We start from the raw sequence: 25,396 nt of genomic DNA on the forward strand, positions 1-25,396 counted from the left end.
AATATACTGCATTGCTCAAAGCTCTATTTGTAAACCTTGCTTTCTAATCAGGATTGTTCTGAAAGCCTGATCTGGCATTTTAATGGTGCTGACTAACATTGCTTTAATTAGCTGCCTCTGTAAAGTACCAGGCAAACCATCTGTGTGAATCCTTTTAATTAATTGGATTCAATCTGAGCTTTTCTTTCCTGCATTCATAGCATGTCAGTGGAAGCAATATAAAACATATAGGGTAAAGATGTTATAGCATCAATTGATAAGAAAGTATCTTTGTTTCTGTGGTTGGCATTTACTCTCGAAGGGCTCAGACTTCAATATAGAAGCTGACAGGCTATGCTTACATTTGCCTGCGATTTTAGTGGGATCAAGATAAGATCATGAGTTAGCAATACGGATAGCACTGATCTATCACCAACATTAGCATTAGGTAATGGCAGGGGACTAAGATGTGCCACCCAGGCTTCATGGGACTTGCTGTGGATTTGAACTTCTCCTCTAAGTAGCTTTGAACGTTGAACCTGGCTGAAGAAATCTTTCAGGTTTTACAAACAGGCAACAGAATACAACTGTATCAAAAATGAATTAGCTTCAAAACAATTATTTTTTTAAAAGCAACTGGAGACTATGGTGGCTATGCTTGAATTCTTATATCCAAGCATTCCTCTCTTCCAAACATGGGATTCTGTCCAGCTTCTGTTGTCTACCTAGGCTGCTTTTCACTGGTGTACCATACACACAAGGTAAATCCTGGCCTCAACGAAGCCAACAGAAAGGTTTCCTTCAGGATTCAGCCTAGGTGCTTGCTTGAACGCTGCTTTTTAAGATTATGGTTGAGATGGATGCTTGTACTAGGAGGAACTGTTGATCTATACAAACAAGATTTGTATCAATTCAGATCTGTAGTACAGCCCGATAAAAAAGTTCATTATGAACTAGGACTGCATGTAGATATAGTTCATGTATTCCATGAACTACAGTCCATTTGGCAGGGCGTATGAAGAAAATGCATGGCAAAAAGTTTGCCATGAAGGGATGCTGCCCTAGTGTGAAGTGCAGCACTAATGCTTTCCTGATAGTCTCACAAAACAGAGTTAGATATGAATTTGATAAACCGCAGACGTTTTGTGGAAATTTTCTGGTTTGGTGGAATTTACTCCAATCATGGATTTTTCATGGAAACCTGCCTGGGTTCCTGATGCTCTGCCCATGACTTGAGGTTTCCAAGGGCCAAGGTTTGAGGGCAGCCATACTCTGTACACAGACTAGGACTTCCTGGCTTCTGGGGCTTTCCAGTCTCCTGGGAGAAACAGATGCTACGTCACATGGATCACAGTTTTGGAAACACCATCTTTTAGCTTTTTCTGTTTACAACTATTCCTTCCTGGATTTTTACAAAAGCTTGTTCCTGAGATGCTTTACCCTTACTTGGATATGGAGCAGAAGAGCATCAGTTATCTGCAACTAATCCCTTGAATAGCTTTGACAAATCCCACGGGCAGTTCCTGGTGTTTGAAACAGTGGTAACTTCTGTAAAAGTATTTATGTGCAGAGAGTGAAAAGTAGTAACTGGCTATGAGCAAACTAGCCTTTTGGGAAGCGTTACTGTAGGGTGACTTACTTGAGGAAGGGCTTTAGGATCCAGGCCTTACTACAGTCAGTTAAATTTTCAACTTGGATCCTTCTGGATCCAGCAAACGGTTTTAGGACACTAACTAACAAACTGGCAAAACCACCTCAGAATCAGCACAGTCATGGCATGATAATCAGTGAAGCATTTATGATGTGACATCTGACCTTCAAGACAGAAAATCAGTTGCTTTTGGGTGTTTGCAATTGGCAAATCACTTTGCCATTGTGGACAACGAGACCAATGTCTTGGCCTTCTGAAAGTCATTGTGCCGAGTTTTACTGATCTGCAACCAGTAATAGGTTGAAGTGGTAACCGAGTGTACTCCTGAAATGGAGACTGTACAGATTAGACAAGGAAGGAGTGTAGGCAAAGTTCCTGCTGCCGCATACCTCTCAGCAGGGTCTGTTAGGATCCTACACAGCACCTCAGTAAGGGTCTGTGGGGTTTTATTGCATCTCTATGAGATACAATTGTACAATATTCTGGCCATTCTTGTTAGTACTTAACACTCTCACTATTGCTTATTTTAGTATCAGAACATCTGGCAAAGATCATTTTTTAAAAACCCTACAGACTCTTGGCTTGCTGACTTAGAAACTATTTTTAAACAGCAACATTCAGGATCACCTAGTGTCATTTACTGAAAAAGATGGGCTTTTAACATCAAGCAGAAACACTAGGCGCTCAGCCTGGCTTGGTTTGTGCAGTTTGTCTGTTTTATTAACCACCCTTATAAAAACAATCAAGTGCTAAACAATATGACATTAATCATGAGATCTAATGCCTTAAAAAACTTACCATACTGGGAACTGTTCTGCAGATAGTCTCTCTGCTCTTTTGTAAGTAGACAGATGACATTATGAATTTGAATACAGAGAGGACTTTATGAAACATGTTTTCTGAATCAACACAGAGCATAAGCATGTACAGACCAAGAGACTGAGGATTTGTTTCAGAACCCTGTTCGCTAGACAAGCAATTGAGTTCTGCTGTAGCTCTGGGACAACTCTTTGCACTGACGTCTCTCCTGCATATTCACTTCCTAGTGAGTTTTGCTACTTACTGAACACAATTTGGAGAGTCAGTTTAGTTGCAACAAGTACTTCAAAGCTCTCTAGGCTGTATTCTGGTGCAGGAAACTGTCTTTGGACACCAGCTAACTGGTCATCTCACACGCTGCTTCTACACAGAAATCAGGTCACAACATCATGTGAGGCCATATTACTTGCCTCAACATTTAAAATTGGCATAAGAATTGCAGGTTAACTATTCAGAAGCGACCCACAAAGAACAATTATGAAGGTCAAAATAAAACACAATTTTTGGAAATGTGCAGACCACGAGCATTCCTAATGCCAAAGGGGAGCATGGCTGGAGTATGAAAGTGCTTCTCCCTGTTTAGCTTATTGAAAATCTTACGAAACCTGAATCAGCTTAGGTGCACACACTGTCCAACGCAAGCGGGCAGCACTTTGATGACCTGACATCTGTTTTTGGAAAACTCTTTGCTCGAGTAGGAGCTGCATATACCCCTAGGCCTCCTTGTTAAAAAAATATTGTTAATTCTCCTCCTTCAGAGTCCAGGTCTTTTCCCTACCAGCAAAATTATTCTCTAGGGTAACTTACACATAAGTCAGTAGAGAGATACAGGGATGATTCTTGCTTATTGAGTCTTTTTACTGGTGTTTTTCATAGCAATGTTAAAGGCCAACACAATGGGCTTCAGGTTCCACTGTGAAGGATTAATTCTGGGAGGCCTCAAAATACTAACTGAAGTAGACTGGAATAACAGTAATGGGTAACTTATTCATGTGCAGAAAATTACATTTCTGGGTAAGAACCTGCAGGTGGAATTGCGATTTACAAAGTGGGTTGAAAAAAATCGAGGCAGCAATGCTAACTTGCACTGACTGCAATTCATGCTAGGAGCTGGAAGCATAAAATGCAGGGAGGAGAGAGCTGCAGGTAAGATGCTGGAAGCTTCTTTTATGTTACACACCTTGTTACACCTCTAGTTTTCTTCAACTGCTCCCAGAATGCAGGTTGCAGTTGCCAAAGGCCAACCACAGTGTAAAAAATGCTGCGTTTTCCTCTACCACTGAAATGTTTTTTAACATGAGACAGGCTGTCACCCACAGGAGCTGTGCATCTGTCTTAGAATGGAATTCACTTTGTGTTTGTGTATGGGACAAGACTTCCCCAAATTAGCTAGCCTGAGTACTAGCATTCATAGCAGTGGCTCTATCCTGAGCCAGACACACGCAGAGTAGGAACTGTGCCTCCCACTCCAACTTTCAGCTTTTATCTGAAAGCAGAGCTGGGACTGGCAGCAGCAAAACCAGTTCTTGTCTTTTTTGCCAAATACCCATGACAATGGGGTGACTTGTGGATCTTTTTTCTTTTAATTCCTGGTGCCACATCTTTAAAACTTTAAGGGTTACACTATACCCTAAGGTCCCACCTCCCAGATGGAGAACAGCATCTTTTACACCACTGTATAGATCAGCCCATTTCTTTCAAATGGGTCCCAGTGAAGCCAGGGAATGACTTCTGGAAGGAAATACTCCTCTGTGAATAACTCCGGAGACTAGGACTCTTAAGTAAACAAGGTGTAACATTTTAATTTCAATTTTGGGGCAGCAATATTGAAAATTAATTCAAAGCACATGAGCTGTGCTTTGGTTGGAAACATTTCCCTTCAGCAGGTAATGCTTTTGCACCTCACGCAGGAGAAACTACACTGAAAGGAAGGTCCTGACAAATGGTGTGCTTCGTTCTGGATGGCGTATGCTAGTAACGCCCTGTGTCATTGGTATATGGGAAGGCAACAGCAAGTGGTATGTCAGTATCACATTGGATGGCAGCGGGTTTGGACTCTCCATTGTAGCTGTGCGTGTTGGCTGCCTACCAGCTCACGTTACTTGTCTTTCTGTGTCGCCAAGGACGTGTACAGCACTGGAGAATCTGACGCTCCTTTGCAGCTCCTGCTGACTGCAAGATACAGACTCCAGTCTGGCCCAGAGTGAGTGACTGCAATTTACTCTTATAGTTACTTTTGACTGCGCAGCCAGTTGCAACATGTTTGAATCCTCTGTCACCCTGAGGTACAGGAGAGAAACACAAAGCGAGTAAATCTAATCACTTTGAAATTCGCTTTGTGAGGGGACCTGGGCTAAACTCCTCGCTCCAGCTTTAAAATGGTCTGTGCCTCCTCCTGTTGCTGAAACAGCCATTTTGACAGCTAGATAAGCAGTCGTGGAGCTGCTCTGATTAACAATATCTGAACTAGCTGCCTTTCACCTAAGGAATCAGAGCTCTGAAAAAGTGGTAATGAGTCCTTTGACCCCTGCTGCCTTGGTGTCTATGTTCCAAGAGGTTCAGCCAAAGCTCTTCCCAGTCCTGGAAAAATCTAAGTGCTAGTAACATTCCAAGTAAAAGATAAAGCAGCCTGCCTCCAGGCAGAAATCCTCTGTGTTAGGTTCTTCCCTCTACTACACATAAGCCAACGGAATATGGTTATTATATATAAGAAACAGCTATTCAGTATGAGACGTATTTGGAATGGAGGAATAAATACGTGTTGATCATCTGATCCTTACAAATTCAAAACAGAGCAACCTAAGACTTAAAGAGGTGAGGGAAGCATCCTGAAGAAAGAGATTATGCAGCTTGCGAGGAGAGTGAGAGTGAGATTTTGATCCTAGTTATGTTGAATAAATCTGGAACAACTGTTGATTGAACTAACCCTGACGCTATGTGTTCAAATCAAACTGTATTTTTTTTAAATACTCTTTAAGAAAAGATCCTCATGTTTATATGGTAAAGAGATTACATAAATAATACTCTTCTGTGTTTATGCAGTGCGTTTCATGCACAAATAGCAGTGCTTTTATATAACACAGAGCACTTGCCTATTTTCCTGCAGTTCCAGTGAAACTAAGGTACAGTAACAGCAGTAGGTTTGCTTTGTACCCAGAGATCCAATTAATGGTTATCTTCTGATCCGTTCGCACCAGAAGGGCCAGTGCAAAGAAGTGCATAGCTGGGAATCTGGGTTTCCTCATTCTGCCACTGTGGTTCGCTTCCCCAAAGGCCTTCAGTGCAGGAGATGTTCTGTGCTCGTATTTTGGCCACCTTAGCATGAGTGTGCTATGCTGGGGCTGCTTGGTGAGAGGGGCCAAATGCAGAGGGGATAAAGAAGACAGAGAATCTCTGTATTATAGGCAGCAAGGGACATTGTGGAACACAAATGTCACAGTGACCTGGGATAACATGTTCTGTTTTTTCCAGAAATTTACCAAACTTTCCTCAGTATCTGTGGAGGCCTCTTGCATACCTTTGCCTCAGGAAGGCAGGAAACCTGTCAGCGCCAGCCACTCAGTTACTACATATTCCTGACCTGCTCCCAGTGCTCCTTCAGGGCTGGACACCGAAACTGAGCCCTGAGTGCCATCAGCACGTGGTGGGGCAAACTGCTATTGCAAACTGGCTGTTGCAAGGTCAAAACCACCAGCTGCTCGAAGGGTAAATGTTTTACCACTATCACATCAAGAAGGGTAAAACACAAATATTCTAGAGCTACTTCATCACCAGAACTAAATCCTAATTCATCATCTCATGAGAATACAGGAACCTCAGACAGAGAAAACCTATTACACTGTTTCAGTGCAAGGTTATCTTCCAGGGATCATCTAGTATTATTTTAAATAATCTTTGTGGCTGGAGGTCCTTGGAGGATTATAGCACAGCATAAGAGAGCAAATGGGTTTCTTTCCTATTAAAAATTTCTTTGCTTAATTTCTTCCTTCTACTTTTGTTTCCACTCTACATGAATGTGTCACCTCAAGGTCTGATCTGAAGTCCATTGAACTAAATAGATTTGGAACCTGGCCCAAACACCTACTCTGTGTGGTACAGCGTAAAGGCAGTTTCCTCTTTCATCTTCTGTCTCATATTTCTCCCATACTCCTTAGCATTTCGAGAGAGGGGACTATATCACAGTCAACAACTGCATCTGTTTTCATAGAAGGCTGAGTCCAAAAACTATCACAGCTAATAGAAATCTGTTGATTGACTACAGTAAACTGTGGATCAACCCTCAGTCCATCTGCATTTAGCTTTTTCCCCTCAGTCATGCATCACAATCCAACTTATTATAAAACTGTGATTTAAAGAAACATAGATGATGTGTGAAAGTCCCTTTAAAGAACAACAAAAACAGTGCAACAATGTTGTTTTTAAAGCAGTGACTGAGGCTGACAATAAATTTGGATTGAAAAGTCGTGCACTATCCAAAAACTGCAAACACAAGCTCTAAACAAAATCCATATGTGCCTCTCAGAGGTGCAGGTGTCAAAGATATTAAGCCACAAAATGCTTTACATTAAAATAACTTCAAGGAGCAGGTTAAGCTCTAAAAACTCCAAGGTAATCGAGAATTAATCACAACAGCTAGTCTTTAATATGGTCAGATGGTAGAAAGTGTATGAAACTCACTGCTTGAAGGAACTAGTAGCACCTTATCTAGACAGTATGATCTTTCATACAGATTCAAGGCAAAGATGTAGTTCCAGTTTAAGCATTCAAAAGGCTGTTGGTTGTTTTGTAGCTTTCAAGGGCTAAAGTCAAGCTCTTCACATTATTTTAATATATTTTCTGCAACTTAATTTCCTGTGTTTTCTTTTATAGTGGCGTAAAAAATTGCCCAGCAAAACTCTGAAGGAGTCATAAAACACTTTCTAGGTTGCTCTATTTTAATTCCTGCTCTAAGGTTGAACTATTATATGAATCTACCAATCACTCTCCCAGCCAAGGAAACAAACAGAGTGAAGCTTTGGTGCATTTTGAATCCTCTCTGAAGCATCTTTGAAGCTCTTAGAAGTTACCTTGGAAAAATTCTGAGCAGTCTAACCTAGCCTAGCCTAGCCTTTCAGTCCAAAGAGTGGAAGTTCTGTTATCCATGTGGGAAGATACATATTTTTTCAGTGCATTTTGGATGCTGATTTACAGATAGATTGTTTGAATTTTTATGGTCAAAAAAGCAGAATGGAAACAAGTGATAACCTCAATCTGGCCGTGATAGCAAACATGCTTTATGAAGGTAGTAACAAAGGCAAATCACAAAACAAACTGAATTATCTGAGCGCACATCAATAGGAAAAAATTAGCCATCTCCCGAGAATGCTGATATTATATTTCCAAATCAAATTTACTTCCAAATAAACAATTTATTTGAACTGACAGTTAGCCATTGTTGGGACTATACAAAAAACAGAGCATCTCACTAAGCTTTGGTGCTGTGTAACATTCTGTGAGTCTTTCATATTCCAGATATGAATATCCACCTTGTTTGTATATGTGGAGAAACCATAAACAAGCACAGCTCTGTAATTCTGCGGTACCTCCACAGGAACCAGATGCGGACTGGAAAAATTTGAAATTTGCTGTTATCAATAGAGAATAGTAAGTAGTTCTCCAGGTGTTACGATCAGCTGCTGTGTACTTGTATGTAGGTATAGGCATACCTATTCTGCAGTCTCCCATGCCGTGACTGCAGAGAGCCTGGGTCGCAGGTTATTTTTAATTTCTTTTTCATTATCTGAAAAGTGCAGAGGCGGGCAGTGAAGGCGTAGCTACTGGGCCTGCAGGCAGTGCAACAGCATGATTAAAGGTCTCAAGAGATTCTGATGCTGAGGTAAAGTAACAAGGGAAGGCAGAGGTAAACACTGAAGGGGAGCTGAGTATGCAGAACTTATTCCTTGAACTGAGGCTCATGTCAGACATGTGACAAAGTAGGCAAGATGCTGAGAATGTGGCCAGTTTCTCTAAAACCTGAGATATGCCTATAGCTCCAAACCCCTATTTCTGTCAATGGACTGTTATTTAAGTGCCAACTGTCTGTTCCTTGGTGTCAGGAAGACAATCCTTGTAGGACTCATTACTGAGGCGGTTATGAACTTGTTATATACCATGCATCAGTTACAGAATATTATAGATTTTATTCTTTGGATGAACAGTTCAGACAAGCATGGATAATGGTTTCAAATGGTCAAGATCTTCAGGAGGCTAGCTTTTTATGTTATCTCTCAGACAACTGAGCTGCTTCCAGAAGTGTGGATAATGTTGTACATGCAAAGAATAAAACCCATAGGACTTCCAGGCTTTGTAGTTCATTCGTTAACGTTAATTATTCCTGAAGTTTAACCATTCTCAATCAGGGACGTACACAGAGATTGTCCTCCACTGTTCCTTAATCCTTGCTAGCCAAAGTGCCCTTCGTGTGTCAAGCACAGTGCTCCCATCAGCTGTCTGTAGTGGACTAAGAATTCAGTATCAAAATCACTGACAGGCTGTTGTTGTTTTCCACAAGTGATGGATTTTGTAAGATTTCTCTGTAATTTATCAAGTCTTTCATAAAATGACAGCTGTTATTGCTCTGTTGTCTTCATCTCACGGACTACATCTAGGCCTTTAGGAGGCACCTTTGTAAGATGCCTTTTTTGTATTATTGTCTCAAAATACAGCATGTATCAACTTGCAGAAGCTATAATATTTGCTACTGTCAAATTCAAATTTCAGTAAGAATCATGAAAGAAAGAAATGCTGTCTGCATATCATTCTTCTCATTACAATCTCTCTGTGGCCTTCTTCCTTAATCCTTTCACCATTATATAAAAGAAAGGAAATCACAAGCTCAGAGATTGTTTATACTGCTGCATGACCAATGGTCTCAAATCTTTTTATAGGATAAGATGGGAAGTGGGTGTTTTGGCAGCACAGTTCATGAAGAAATTCTGCTGCCTGGGGACTTAGGCAATAGAGGGACAGCTTAACATACAGAAAGGAAAAGGGTTTCTGTGTTTGCAACCTGTCAGGGTTGAGAACCTTGGAGATCTTTCATGGTAGGGCAGAGTTCTGATCCTTTGGACAGCGGAGAGTTCTGAAGTTTCGCAAGTGATATGTAAAGTCTGGATCCATCTCCAAACTCTCATGAAATACTTTGGTGTTTGAACCAGGCGTATTGGTTCAGGCACACCTTTTAGAAGGATGATATGCCCTTTGCCAGGTTACTCATAAAAATTCTTGATCTTGAGTATTGCTATAGTAGTCTGTTTTCAGTCTGGAATTCAGGACATATGAAGTGTTTCTGACTTTAATTTCAGAGGTGTAGCATCAGTCAACAGAGATACATTTTATATGGGAACTAACAACTGTTCTTTTACTAAGGGCATCTGCTCAGTAAGACACCACATGAACACCTCTCAATATTACCATATTCGTATGTTTTTTTCTCTTTCCTACTCAGGCCTCACATCCATCTATTTAAGGCAATTAAAACTCCTTGTAATTTCAGTGAGATCTGGGACATGAGTTTCTCACTTAGTGATATGAGAAGGGTGGGTGGTAGCAACAAGAGCTGTATAGAGAACGAAAGAGTTGAACACAATATCCCTTCCTCCATCCCACAAATATTTGTGAAATAGATTGGGTTTTTCCGAATGGAAGGGTGAGAAGACTACACCTGAGAGCCTGAGAGCTCTAGTGTGTGAGCTCGGTAGAACCCAAAACCTCTTCACCAAATGGTTTATTGTATGTGCATTCTGCAGTGGAAAATCATTCCATCAGAGCATTCCAACTGCCCAGGTTGAAGATTTTGGTTGTAATTCAGTGGAAGATGCATTGTATTATGTATATGCTTCTGTGTTTACAATGTGATGTGTATTAGGTCAACAGGTGGGGTACATACTCAGCCCCTGCTAGGCTGAGTCTTTAAGAACATCTACACTACAGAGTGCAGTGTGTTACCTGGACTAGCTCAGTTACTGGGAGGAATTGAGAGAAGGTAGCACTGAGCTCATTGCAGGTGCATTTTTCTGCTGCTTAAGTGAGATTTGCAGTGCAGTGAGTTCTGCACTGTCCTAACTAGGCTGCTTCCAGGATCTCAAATAGCTAGTTCAAAGATATAGGTATTACCAAGTCATGCTGCAGTCTACCATGCAGACATGGGCTCATTTATTTTTAGGTGATGTTCTCAGACCATTGTGAGATACCTGATCTGGTCCATCTTTGTATTTAGTCCAGCTATGTATATAGGTACCACCTGGCATTTTGTTGTTATTTCAATATCTAAAGAACAACGAAAAGTACATCAGAAAAGTGGTTTGAATTTGATACAGAAAAATCATAGTATCAAAGGAGCTCAAACTTAAATGTGTTACTAATCATGAACGTTCTTGGAAGCCAGAGTGTTTAGTTGGGGCAGCAAGCTTAAAAAATACTGCAGCCAGATGGGCTGATCCATACATCACTGTGCAGCCTTATCTTCTGAGAAATCAAACCAGCAAGTGAAATATGGAACCCCTTTCTAAATACTGCAGTTGTGCATTTTTGCTTCTGATGTAAGCTTCCCCCATCTTAGATTTACATATTCCAGAGTGTACTCAAAAATTTTAGATCTTTAACTAGACTCTAAATGCTTTGATTCGCAATTGTTCCATGTAGAAATGATACAATCTACAATAAATGTTCTATTTATAAAGGCACTGTCCATAGTAGTGCCATAAAAGACAGCTGCAGCTAAATGCTTGAAGAACTTGTACATGAAGTTTATTTTCATGACAGGTGGCAGGAGGTCTGAAGTCCACTCTAGCTCAAGAGCCGATCCAGCTCTGTGAATGCTGGTGAATTCTCTCCCTGACTCTATAAATCACCTCTCCTCTGACAACACCTGGAGCATCCTGAGGTGGAAGGAAGGAGTTCAAGCTCGGAAGCATGTGATGTCCTTTGGGTCTCGCTAATGTGTAAAGAGTCCCAATGAATGTGAACCTAGTATTTTTGGTTACATATGTGTGATGATAAGAATCTAATTCAGATAGTAAAATACTTTTCAGAGCTGCAAAAGGGAGGTATACCTAGTTCTGTATAAGACACAAGGTCTGGATTTTGCCAGTGCTAGAAATAATAGGTTTCAAGGGAAAAAAAAGTTAGCAGTGAATCTGTGGTAGAAGCTGGTAGGATTGAACCACTGGTGAAAAGTTAGAAGATGCTTCATAACATATGTCTGACAACTACTTAAGATTCACGGTGGCTGATGCCAGGGAGACAGGATACAAACACTGCATCTCTTTGTGTCAGCAAGGTCAGTGTCACTATGGATGCAGGAGACACGAATTCCAAGGGGAGAGCAGTGCCAACTTTTCTCAAAGGAATCCCTTCAACAGCTCCTCCACTTAGGTAGTTATGAAGTTCAGTTTCCAATGAAAGTTGCTGCCTTCTGGCATTACCTCTGCTTCGTTAAATAAGGAGGCAGTTATTTGGGCAGTTACACTCTACAAGGCCTGCAGAAAGGCAGGAGGAAGAGCCCGAAGTCACTGTGACTAGCGCTACTCATTTCTGAAACGCAGCTCGAGAAACTGAGAGGGAACATACGTGACAGAATACAATGAGCATTTATGAGGAGTAATTCAAATGGATGGCCAATGGCCAGAGCTCTGGCACGTTCCATTAAAAAATAACCAGGGAAACCAGAGAAGTGAATTTCCTGCATATCATGGGATGCTTCACAAAAGACATTGTATGCCAGACACACAGGAATGGAAAGCTGGCATAAGATGTGCAAGAATGCTTGAGATTCCTATTCAGATCAGGCATGAACATTACCACTGAAGATAGAGCCCCAAACATGATATGCATAATCACTGCAGAAAGCAGAATGCAAATAACCCCTGAAATCACAGGAGATTCCTGGTCCTCTTTTGCCTAACATTGGTGCAGATCTATCTGAATTACAGATTCAACTAGGGAAAAAATAAACCTTAGTGGGACTCTCATTTTTAATGAGATGCTGCCCAGCTAGCAATTTAATGGCCCACCATATGTAGCAGATAGACTATAGATAGACTCTAGGAGCAGTTAAGAGAAGATAATGGATCACAATTCAGGAAAGGCTCATTCTGATAAATTTCTGGATTTATCAGTTTAAGCACACAGTGCAAAAATCTAGCTGAAGACTGGGAATAGCAAGAACTTAATTGGATAAGAAGGACTTGAGAGTTTACAGGGGCCCTTACTCTTCCTTACTAGGTCATTGTAGAATGTTTTAAAATCTTGATCGATATCATGACATTTACAGCCTCATGAACAGAAAAAAGCCAAACAGTTCACTGCCAAAGAGCACTTGAAGCAGAACCAGTCAATCTAGAAGCATTTATGTTTCTGTACTAAACACTGTACAGAGATACTAAAAAAAAAAAAAAAAAAGATAAAGTTCCTGACCTCAAATGCCAGTTACATGCTGAGAGTGGGATTTCTGTGATTTAGCTTAAGCTGTCAAAAAAGTAAGCATCTAGCGTAAGCCATTTGCCTGTGGTCCCTCAATAATCAGTGGAGAGAGACAGGCATCTCTAGGGAAAAATTCTTCTCATTCTGGGTAACGGGATGGATCACCCTCTGGGGACAGCATGTTTCCAACAGCTATAAAGGGTATCTAGATAATTCCCTTGCCAACTGAAGTTTAGATTAGCTGGAAAAACAGACCAGATTTTGGGCACACCGGCACACTCGTCCTCCTTCTGACCTGAAAACAAAAAAGGGGTTCATGTTCCCAGCATCTTGCCACTTAATCTAGCAGTACTAGTTGGTCCAATAAAGCATACTACCTTACAAACTTTCTTTCCTATGTATTAGACCATCATAGATAAAACTCTACCATCAACTAGATGCCAAAGTGTTAGATCTAAAGTTGAATGGGATGAATCTCATCCCAGGACACAAGAAGAGTTGCATCATGGCATCAGATGAGTTATGCGCTTGAAATGCTTCTTCCTCATCACTGATTAAAAAAGGATTCTAGATACCTAGATCAGATACTGATATACACATCTGATAGACAGGTGTAGGTAATTGTCAGGACAGATAAATGCTACCAAAAATTGATGGGTGGGTGACATTTGTTCTCCAGTAAGTGCAATGGACGCACTCCGATCCCAGCTGAACAGCAAACTGACTTGTGCACTCATTGCGTATTGCCTCCTGCTCACAGGTTTTGGTCAGGGAACAGCTGCTTTCCTCAGACAATGAAACTTTCTGGAGAAAGTCAAATAAACCCCCTTTCTATGATGCTGCATGAATACTCTTTTATAAGTGGAAATGAGGGGTGCCACTAAGACATTTAGGGAAAAGTTCCAGTCAAATCTACCAGCCATTAGGCCATGTCGGGAATGTTGTAACAGCCTCGTGAAAGATCCTGCTTAGTCTCTTTCATACAGTGGCTCTTAATAATAAGCGTATAATAAATGTACAGTCTGGACGAATTTACTATACAGTATCCAATTGGATTTATATAGTCATAAACTTCTACAGCACTGCTTCTATGATTTACAACAGTCGCTACTAATTATGAAGCTATGCCTGGATTTGAGATGTAAAAGGCAAATGTTACCAGACTGGTTCTACAGTGATACTACACAAATGCACATTCGCCACAGCAATTTTGGATTCCTTGTTAACAGGGAACCATTGCAAATAATGATGTATTTTAGCCTGCTCTTATGAAAAGCACCAAAAGCAGAAACGTAGGAAGTTTGTGGGATGGGGTTTTATTGTAATGGAGTTTAGAGATAAGAGCAGGACTGGGGAGCAGATAGCCCATGGACCCCATCAATGAAACTTCTGCTACCTTCTGCCTGGACTGTAGGGGACTGGACTTGGTAGCTTACCTGATCCCTTCCCAAATCTATACTTCTGATTTCCTAAAAAGAAACCACCATAGGAAATACTGTAACTTACTGTAGGACAAGCCTCTCATGACCTATATGGATATAGAAGGATGTTTACTTCACAGAAATTTTCCAGCACATACATTTAATTTTGCTGTTAATCAGCATATTAAATAACTATTTCAGAAAGGACTGTATGCCATTAATAGGAATTACCTGGGCATCGTGGGCAGCACAGCTGTGGTACATGCACAGGGGAAGGACAGTGTAGACTTGGGCATCTTATTCTGCTGCACAGTACGTTTCCATTCTGCAGGTGGAACATAATACAATACTTTAATGAAATTGGCTGTCTTACCAATTTCCGTGTTCTCTATTCTGCGTCTAGATATTTTAAAAACGAATGCCTTTTTACAACATTCTGATTTCACTCACAGCAGTGTAAACCCAGACTACTTTCACTGCCTCTGAATTTATGCTGGAGGTCACAATGTAGCAGAAATCCATACAAACCTTAAAATCAGAGGAAGTGCCTAAAAATGGATTGCAACAATCTTCATTTGTGTTTTCTTTTGAGCAGATTATGCTTAGGAATTGCATTTCCAAAACTAAGACACAGATAATGAATGGTAGGTCTCTGAGATATCCCCTCTTGAGGGTTAGTTCAAGACCGCAAGAGACAATAGCGTCTGTAATTGTTCCTGAAAACTGTGGAGAGTCTTTTGTTTTCATTTTATGGGTTCCCCAGTAGACAAAAAACACCAGTTGGTAAGTAGCCATTTTTCTAAGAAATACGAGCAAGTCTTGGGAATAGTGTTCATTATTCATGTTATTAACGTAATATTCTATTTGACCACATCTAAGTTTGATTTATAATTAAAACACAGGAAATTTTCATTCTCCAGTGTCTGTAACCAGAAAAGACTATCCATTTCAAACTCCCATTTCCCATCTATAATTCATCCTCCTACTTTAGCTCCAAGTTGCTCATGTTTATAGCAAGAACGATCTTTCAGTATGAACACTGATACCATGCTATGACTGTAGTTTTAGGTGGTGTCAGAAATAAACCCACTTCATTTCCGTATGCCTTCTGGAGCACTGAAATGTTTCCAGTGGAGGTACAGACTTCCCTAGATAGCATCTGTATGGGCTTTTCTCACCATCTCTTTGAAAATAATCCATTGACTCCTAAATATCTGCAGACCACAGGCTGGAATCATAGTTGGATCATTACTACCCAGAAACTACTACTACTACTAGAGTAGGACTTAAGCTCCTGTGAGTCAGAGCCATGGTTGGCATTTCTGCATTAGAGTCCCAAAGAGCAAAAACTGCATCTCTCTTCCTGCACTGTGTCACCAGTGCCAAGGGTGGAGAGCATTCATTTGAGCCCCTGCAGTCTGCCGATCTGCCTATGAACACAAGCAAAAAGCTGCCGTGTTTTAAAGAGTAAAATAATGATCTGACAAATAGTGAGTGCTCCAATTTGCCTGACAGTAACAGTCAACAGTCTCCCCTGTGTATTGGGGGGGGAGGAGGGGCTGTAAAAGAAAGGGGGAACAGGGTGAGAACACTGAATTATGTTCAGTTTTATTCTGGTTTAAGTATGTAAATTATAACTTGTAAAAATACAATACTACATACACAAAAAAAAACAGGAATGCTTTTTTTTTTAATGCCAGGCTGAATAATTTGGCCTCTGTTTAGTTAATTTGTCTCGCCTTTTTCTTAAACATTAGAAGTGTGTGTTGGGGGGGATGGCTGGACAGACTTCTTTAGAGGTGGAGCAGAGATCTCGGTCTGTTGCCTGGCTGTTATGACTTGTTTTGTGCGGAGATCATATGCATCATGATGTCTGAGGCCAGCAAAGACCTTTGGTCACGCTGGTGATGAAGACCCCTGGGGATTTTTTTGCTTTTCTCTGCAGCGCGAGGGAGTAGGCTGCTGCTTCAGACTCTGTATGTAGCCTTTGCCTAACTGATTTACTGCCAGGGAGTCACAGGTGGGGTACGTTTAGGTCTCCTATTTGCCGTCTGTGCCACACTTAAGTTTCATTTTTTATGCTGTAATATTTGGTGTAAGGTCTGTGCTTGTGCTATGTCATGGCATGTTTTCCAATGCTTTATCTAGCCTTAATTTTGTTAAAATCATAAATTATTGAGAATTTCCTGCTGATCTGGAGCTTTTACTGTAGGTCAGTGTTCTCAGGGCATTTCTTGTGGCCAGGACAAAGCTCAAATGAATGGCTGGATGCTGCAGTTGTTATCTGGAGTCTTCCTTCCAGGCAACAAGAGTCACATCCCAGAGATCCCTCAGCATCCTCGCTGCTCAAATAAACCCAAGTCACATTTTGCACGCTCACAGTAGAACAAAGGTAAAACAGAGCAAACAAGGAAGTAGAGTCCATGACCACTTCTGAGCTGCACGTACTGATAATTACCACCACCAGTTTCCTTCTTTACTAACCTTGTTGCCCTGAACTGTCACTCTGGTCTTCCGTGCCCATGTGTAAAGGAAATAAATAAAATATACTGCATTTGTTGGAGCCTCACAGTGCGTGGGTATGCCTGGATCACAGCAGTGCTGTCTCTAGAGGAGCATACCATGTGCTTTCCCATCCCTCCAGACTGTCTAACATCTTCCTAAGAATCACTCACCAGTGATTTGCATCCAGATCTCTAGGGTTTCCAGTGAATTTCATCCCCACCCAAGACAGCCTTCCAGCAATTTAATGAGTGTTTTACCACACACGGACTGTGAGGGAGTTTTTCACTTTGCATATGGATGAGCAAAGTGAGTGGAAACTCCTTTTTGCTATAACCAAGGACTTTTCCTTTTCTTCCTACTACATTGCTTTTTCTCTTACAGATGCATTCTGCTGCACAGATCTGAGATGCAGCCAGGCTTGTGGGACTACTGTTTGTGCATCTCTGCACTAAATTGTAGTAGCAGATCCCTCAGAGCAAATGCTGCACAGGAGCCCAGTATTTTACGCTTACAGGGCGGACAATAGCCAAGAAAACTTTATTCTGCATTAAATACACCAGACAAAACTGAGCATCTGGAGTGTCTCATGTGTTAGTGATTAAGATCCCTTATTGTTTAGTCATTTTAAAGTACCCCCAGGGACATACTCTGCCCTCATTTTCCTGCCCCCCCCCCCCAGCTGTATATGACATACTTAGGGGATCTATGCTGTGTCTTCGTGTTGGGCATCAACTGATGGTAGCCAAGGACCTGTCCTTTCATGTCCTACCCAATTCTCTCTCCTCCCCATACACTTTTCTCATTTTTCATCATCTCATTCTTCTTTCATGGATTTTTACAAATGGTGGTATCCAAGCCTGTTCCTTCAGCACTTTAGGGCAGCAGATGCTTTGACTGTGGAAACGCCTCTGAAGATGTGGGCATTGTACATAGATCAAAATGCTACTAAATTCAGGTTCAGCATAATTGTCCATAAACTGCAAGGATTATATTTAGGTAGTGGGGTCCAGTTATTCAAGATGTAATGTTCAGCATTGACAAGCCTCTGGCTAGTTAAGGAGCTGTTTTTTCTACCCCATGCAAGTATTTTTTGCTGGTATTGGCCTCTGTTAATGTTTTCCCTTCACTAGGTTCACCTGCCTCTATTTCCTGCAGCATGATCAGGACCCACTAGTGAAAATGGGTTTGGGCTTTGTCACATTGTAGATACAACAGGAAGGATTCTGGTCAATTAAGCAAGTAGAAGTTGTAGGATCAATAACTGAGCAGTCCTACCTCTGAGCAAAGACAATTAACGCAGTAAACAAGGCCATAGGGTTCTAGATAAGGATGCCATCTTTCTCCTACACGATACTTCTTATCTTGAAACACACAGTACGTATCTGAATCTGTAAAACAGTAAAGAATTGAAAGAGGTATGAATGAATGTTCCCATTCCCTGCTTACAAAGTGGTTTTAGGTGCGCAGTGTTTTCTGTAAAATATTTTTTCCTTCCCTGGAGAATCACACAACAGAAATGCCCTTAATTTCATGTGCTGTTGTTTCTAACCTCCCAAACCAAAATAAACGACATGGCCTCCCGTCTTTCCAAAATTGCAGCTCCTGAAATAGCTGACAAAATGGCTTTCATACAGGGTGAGTTTATCCTTTCACCTGCAAAAACACAGGCTAGGATCCCGTTTAGGTAACAAAATTAAAATGCTTGATTGCTCAGACAGGTTTGTAGGAAACAAAACCTTTTTACTGCAAAACCAAAGCAATTGGCTCGACTCAGGAAAATCCCAGGTTCTAGAGCAGAGAGATTCTGAACAAGGGGACTGCTAAAGGAAGATAAATGCACTGTATTTACACCGTATGTTCAGCATCTCCATATTTTAACAACCTGGTAAAATGAAGTTTGTCCTAGTATTTCAGAACAATTTGTGCTGACTTACATACACATCAGCATTCAAAGTATTTTAAGATCTTTTTGTTCATTAAGCACTTCTAATCTTGCAGGTGCAGTTTTGCAGATATCCATCTACCTGTCAGACTTTACTGCCCTGTCTCTCCCTGTCACATTATGGTTTCACATTGAAAACTCAAATCTCTTCAATAAAAGGGTGTTTCTCATATGTTCCATGAGAGAATTCCTTCCTCTTATCTTAATGATGTCCAAATTCATCTTAATTCATCACCCTCAGTATAGATGATACTTCAGGGTATCAAACAAAATACCTGTCTTCCAAGTGATAATCCAAGCAAGGGACATTCTTCACATTTACTAGGCTAAAAGAAGGTAGCAAGAGGTAGGGATTATTATTAGCAACTGTGAAGTGCTCTGCTTTCACCTCACACAAAAGCATGACAAATGAAATGATCTGAAAAAGCAGATGGCTGAAGTGGAGTTTGATAATTTCTCACACTGCACTGTCTTTGAACAGGGATACCTGCACATTGTTTTCTTGTGAGCAAGTTCAGCAGAAAAGGTGGCCTTTTTTGAACTCTTTTTTTTCTTTTTTTTTTTTTAAATCTACCTCCTTAGAAGCAGAAGCTGCTGATACCGAGGCTGAAAAATTTAACTACTTCTCAAGGGCAAACAATGTTCTTTGTCAGAAGGCGGCCAAAACTCGGCCTGTGCAGGTGGGGAGAGCGTTCCAGAGAGCTAGTAACGAGGCTGTAGCAGTCCATAACTCCTAGACTTATCTGGGTAGTTATTCCTCCTTGCCATGCTCTCTGAAATGTGTTAACATCTCCCACGGATGACAGGCTTTGTAGAAATATTCCCTTTGTTTTGTTTGTATTCTTTTCAGTTCTTCTCATCAAGTTTTTGACAGTGCTTAGCCTCTTAATTTTCTCAAAGGATGTATCTAATCCAGTTCCTATGAGGTTGTTTTTGGAACACAACAGAACAGTCTTGGACGGGCTTTACACTAGCTGAAAACTTCAGCACAATAGTCTTACACATGGGACAAAATCCAGATAATCCGTCAGATGTTTACAGAGGTCACTAAAATGGAACTCTGCGCTCTCTTGATTCAGGATATTTGAAATAAAACAGATTCTCCAATTGATGTGTTATGTTCATTATGATGCAGTGAAACCTGTAGAGCTTTAGGAAAATGTGCCCCAAATGTGGCTGTGACCTGATTCTACTAAATATAGGATTAGAAGGAGGAAGAATGTTAGAAGGTTTTTAACGCAGTTCCACAGTTTAGGTTTTAGCGTTCCTGTGTGATATGGTCTAGGCAATCCTGCCCCGGCAGGGGGATTGGACTAGATGATCTTTCGAGGTCCCTTCCAATCCCTAACATTCTGTGTGATTCTGTGATTCTGTGACATCCTTGTTTGAAGATCTTTTCTGAACCACATCTGTCAAATAGAAGGAAAATGTCATATTTGGGTGAATGTGCCAGCTTTGTTTGAAGTCTACTTACGTTTTACTTGTTCTAGTTTACCTCCATCTATGAAAAGGAGACAGAGCACACCAAAAAAGATAAAATGAAAATCTTCCAATATCCACTTTTTTCTCATCTTTATCGACCAAAGGAAGAGAAAGAACCTCCAAAGCAGAGAATGTTGAGCTGTTGGGAAGACAAGATTAAATAAATTAAAACTAAAATCCTGCAAGATACTTAAATTCTCTGACATAACTTCATCCAGCACACAGAAATCCTAAACTGCCAGAACCAAAGAATCGGTCTATATCATGGATCTTCATATCATGGAAACAGCTTTGGCTTCAGGTCATTTCATTTTTGGAAAAGGGGCCACATTTCCATTCATGAAAGCTGAAAACTTTATTACTTCTAATAAAGCCCTCATTTTATTCCAGAAATCTGGCAAGTAAGCAATCTAAATTCTTAAAGTTCTCTTCACAAGAAACTAGTTTGGGAGATTTTCTTGTAGCGCAGCTCTTTTCTCTTTTGGATGTAGCTTGGGAAATACAGGTGTCAGTTGTAACACGTTTGCTTCATCATAAACTTAACTGTGGATGTGCCTGGTGTCTTGGCCCTGCCCTGTGGACATCCGTGCCCAGGGTGCAGTGCTGGCCATGCTGCACTCATCGGCAGTTCTCACTGCATCTAATAGGTTTCCACCACTATTCAATTCACCCCCTCCTCCTCTCTCCCAACTACTATTGTTCTGGGATTGTGTATAATTAATTTTTCTAGAGTTAACCCTTCCGTTGCCTTGATATCTGAAAGTATAATGAGGGAATGCCATGTCATCTTCATTCTTGTAGATTTTTAATGGCCAAATGTGGCATATGGAGCAAAGTTTAAAGTGTTCTTCTCCATGTGGTGCAGAGATGGTATCATACTTGCTGCATGTGCCGTTCTGTTTATCTTTTTCTGGCTTTTAAAAGGTGAATTATTTTATAATGAAGAAAACAAGGGAGAAAATAATTAACTAAAGTAGAATTTATTTATTTTGGATAGCCAACCTAAGACTCTTGAGTTGAGAAATATGTTGATGCTTTACTGTTTATCAGAATTCATTACAAAAGTATTACCTTCCCAGAGCACACTTGTCCATAATTTACAATGTTGGAAAGATTTGGGTTTGATTTTAAAAGTCTTGATGTGGATTCACAATTAGTTTTAGAAAAGTTTTAAAAAAAAAATAGATTCACTATTGGAAAAATAAACAATCTGCTTTGTAAACTAATTTGACCTCTTCAGATTTCATGTAAATAACAAAACTGTACATGAATATGTTTCAGCTCACAGATAACCAAACCAGAAATAATAATTTATACATGTATATTCAAAATTAAGTGGTGGATAACTTATAGAAATTAACTACACACTAAGTTAACAAGCACTTGAAAAGAAAATCTTCCTATTAAGACTGTTGAGAGCTAGGATACTGTAACAAAGGGTGGGTGATCTGATTTTATCAGAGTGTTTTTATTGCCTCTACTCTTTAAGGGTTCTCTACATTCCAAAAACCAAAATGGACATCTTCCTTAACTAATCAAATCTATGCAACTGCTCTGCCTATACTCAGTAAGCTCATTCAGAATAATGCAAATTGCATCTGAACACATTTAAAAAAACAAAGCTATTATAAAGCACGCTCCCGATACAGTAACAAAATAAAACTTTCCATTTATTTTGGAAGCTCAGAATAATATTCCAATTTCAGAAGAAAAGTTAAAGTCATTTTTTCCTTTCAATGTGTTCAAATCACAGAAGACATTTTTAAGCCAAACAACCTTTTAAAAACTTGTTTAAAATTAAAACCTCGTCATTTAGTCTTAGGACACCATGCATGCACTGAGAACAACAGTAGCACATCACTGGGACTAGCAAAAATGTGAATGTTTAAATATTTTGGCCTTCTTGGGGCTTGCTTAAGCAAACAATATTTATAAGTGGAGCACAATTATCCTTTGTGCAGCACTTTACCTGTTAGCTAGATTGGTTAGTTCGAACAGAAAGGCTCAGAAATCCATCCATTTTAAATGTCAGGTCTTCAAAAGGAAGAACATTTTAAAACTTGGACTGCTTACGCTCAGAAATGCTGCACGGTAATGTGAAATGGAGGAGTTAATAACAGAAATGGGATGGGGACTTTTGATGTCTTTCTTAATTCTCTTTAATTTCTGTATTGTTGTTACTCCAAATATAAACACATACTTTTCACTATTAGCACACTCCCTTCATTTCCCCAAAGGGCAATGTCCTAAAAATATTCCTGGATTTAAATAATTTCAGTTAAGATTAACCTGTTAATTATTGGTGTGTTTTCTGCTTAGTAGAGACAATGAGGGTGATCCACATCTTACATGAATTACTCCCCGAAATAAGGCATGTGGGTCTATTTCCAGCGCCTCGCCCTCCGGTTTGGTGACTACAAGTGGCAGAGTCCGGCCTCGCCGCGTTTTACGATTAATGCAAAAAAAAAAGCAGGGCCGAGAGTAGCTGGAAGAGGCAGCGCAGGGAGCGGTGCGGCCATCGGGCAGCGGCCGGGGGCGGCCCGGGGGCTCCGCACAGGCGGCCGCGGCCGCTCCGCCCGGGCGGGCTCTACCCTTCGTGCATCCCACGGAGCATCTCCCTCCGCTCTCCCCGAGGCTGTTATTCCCCAAGCCCGCACTCTTACCGTCGGGGGCTGTTTTTAAGTAGGCGGCTCTCCAAGTTGAGCCGTGGCCAGAGGCTCCTGCCTCTTACTGCTTTAACCGAACACTCGTCCCTTGGGCGCCGGGCCCGGGGAGCGCCCCGCAGCCCCGCCCGGGGCCGGAGGGAGCCTTAGGGCGAGGGCTGCCGTCGGCGGGTCCCGCTCCGAGCCGCGGCGCTTGCCCGTGTTCCCGGGAGCGGAGCCGCAGGGCGCTCGGCGGGCCCGGCCAGGTGCCGGCGGTGGCACCGCGGGGGCGGCCCCCGCCATGGGCACGGCGAGATAAGCCGGGCTGAAAGCACCGGAGGCGTCCGGTACCCCCGCAGGGTGCCTGTGCCGGACCGCAGCCCCGGGGCAGTGCCCGCGCCCACGGGCGCAGCTCCGGCAGCGGGACTGCGCCGTCCCCGGGGTCCTGCCTAGGAAAGAAACGCTCACCGACCTGGGGCAGGGCTGGAGGCCGCTCCGCTCCGCCGCGGGCCCTGGAGACTGCCTGCGAATAGCGGCTTCGGCCGGGGGCGCCGCGCCGCTCTCCCCGCTCCGCCGGGGTACGGGAGGGCTCCGGGCAGGCGGCTCCGCTGCCCACTCACGTTGCCATAATCTTCTCCCGCGGCTCGGCCGGGCTGTGGGGTCTGCCCTTCGCTCCCGCACTGGCGGTGGTGAGGGGGCAAGCGGGGGACCGACGACCCCCGACTGATGGACGGGAGCGGGGAGGGAGGAATCCGCTAAGCCGGGCGCTCCGGACGGTCTGGGCTGCCCGGCCTGGGACACCTGCCACCGCCTCCTGCTCCAGCGGGGAGCGCAGCGAGGCCCCGCGGCCGGAGGATGCTCGGCGGTGGGTCCTGCCCCGCAGCCCCGCCGGCACTGGAGGAGGAGCGGAGCAGCCCGCGGCCCCGCGGTCCGCCTCCCGCCCCGGCTCCCTCCTCTCCGCGCCCCGCTCCCGGCGCACCGGCGAGTCTGACACGGCCCGGGGTGGAGCCTGCTCCGCCGTGGGGGGCCGGGGGAGGCGGAGGGCCGCGCTCCGGGGCGGGGGGCTCGGCGCTGTGTGCGCTGCCTGCGCGGGGAGCACCTGCGGGACCCGCAGCCGGGCGGGCGCTGCGCCGCTCCGGTGCCTCCGCACAGAGCTGCGGGCTGGGGGAAGGCGGCCCGCCCCGGCCACAGTAACCCGCAGGCTCTGCACCGAGATGGCTCTTTAATGGGCTTTTCACACGCGGGGTGCCCTCCGGAGCAGACCCGAGGGAGTTACTGTCCGCTGGGATTTGTCAGACACCCTCTGCTGATACCCTCTGGCCTGATTTATTGTGTTAGAAGGTTTCAAGGTCACATTCAGATTCTGGTTGGAACTAAATTAAACCCATGACTCATGACATTATATGCTTGGTCAAACATTCATTTTCTTGTCTTCTTGTAGCCCCTGTAACTAATAAGAAGAGATCAGTGAACCCTTGACAAATGATCTGAGAAAAAGGGTGAGGTATGAAAAGACATCATGTGGAGAAACAAATTACAACCTATTTCCCCTAGTTTGGGACCAGGGTGTTTGGGGAGCTCTGCTGGGAGGTCATACACCTCCCAGGCTTGGCAGATATTTTCAGAAGGCTGAAAATTAAGCAAAACTTTAATTTCTTCAATTGTAACTAAGCTGGACGAAATATTGAAAATACAGTCTATGGCGAGACCTTATATTAGCATGAGGATAGACTAGTTGAGTTACTAAGGGTTTTGTAGTGTGACTTCACGAGTAACCAGGGCTGTATGTTAGTAAAATGTGACTTTATAACTCTTAATATTAAAAAAACAAAAAGAGGAAAGAAACTGCATTTTGAAAACACTGCTCCATGCCTACTTCTGTGTCACTCTTTCACTCTTTGCCTTGCTGTGCACCGGTGCTAATCCATGTTCCTAAGGAAAAATCATCACTTAAAGCTCTTAGTCCGGAATGTAGTAGCTACTGCTGCAGGCTGATAGTTTCTGAAGAGCCACTCTGTGAAACAGGGATGGGCAAATGGAAAAACAAATGGTAACTCTGAATCAGAAATATGATAGTAATTTGCACTTGAAGGCAGAGAATCTGAGCTGTGCAAGCTCTAGTCCTGCAGCGGTGTATCCATGCTCATGGAGAGAAGAGTAAAGCGTGTACACATATGCTTCTGAATTGTGGGGCTGTAGTAATGTTGTTCCTTTAGCTGTTGTGCTGGGTTAGACTGTGTGGGCTCAGCCTGTGAGATAAATTGCACATGAATAACATATGCACTCAGATCTACGGCTGAATCGACCCTGTGGCACTCTGCAAAGAGCTAGACCCAAATCCAGCTAGAGTCTTCCCACCAACATCGACACAGGGTGGAGGGACTTTCTGAGGAGCTGCCTTTGGCTACCTGGGAGCCCACTGGGTGTGGGGGCAGTAGTAAATCTTACTCTAGCACCACTTCACCAGTGCCACTGATCTTGTCTCAGAAGCTGA

The 25,396-nt window shown here is 42.5% G+C and overlaps 1 protein-coding gene across 1 annotated transcript in view; it reads right to left on the reverse strand.

Annotated features, from left to right (window-relative positions):
* CHRDL1 (chordin like 1) overlaps nucleotides 1-23,727 on the reverse strand; it is a 41,909-nt gene extending 18,182 nt beyond the window's left edge. The window contains exons 1-4 of the mRNA XM_068408953.1: nucleotides 23,375-23,727; nucleotides 20,253-20,399; nucleotides 18,112-18,224; nucleotides 14,563-14,656 (exon numbers count right to left, since the gene is read on the reverse strand). Coding sequence (XP_068265054.1) covers nucleotides 14,563-14,656; nucleotides 18,112-18,224; nucleotides 20,253-20,349 — 304 coding nt within the window. The 5' untranslated portion in view covers nucleotides 20,350-20,399; nucleotides 23,375-23,727. The remainder of the gene's footprint in view (nucleotides 1-14,562; nucleotides 14,657-18,111; nucleotides 18,225-20,252; nucleotides 20,400-23,374) is intronic.
* Between the last annotated feature and the right edge of the window lie 1,669 nt (nucleotides 23,728-25,396).

Source organism: Nyctibius grandis, chromosome 10 (assembly GCF_013368605.1).
Source record: "Nyctibius grandis isolate bNycGra1 chromosome 10, bNycGra1.pri, whole genome shotgun sequence".
NCBI lineage: Eukaryota > Metazoa > Chordata > Aves > Nyctibiiformes > Nyctibiidae > Nyctibius > Nyctibius grandis.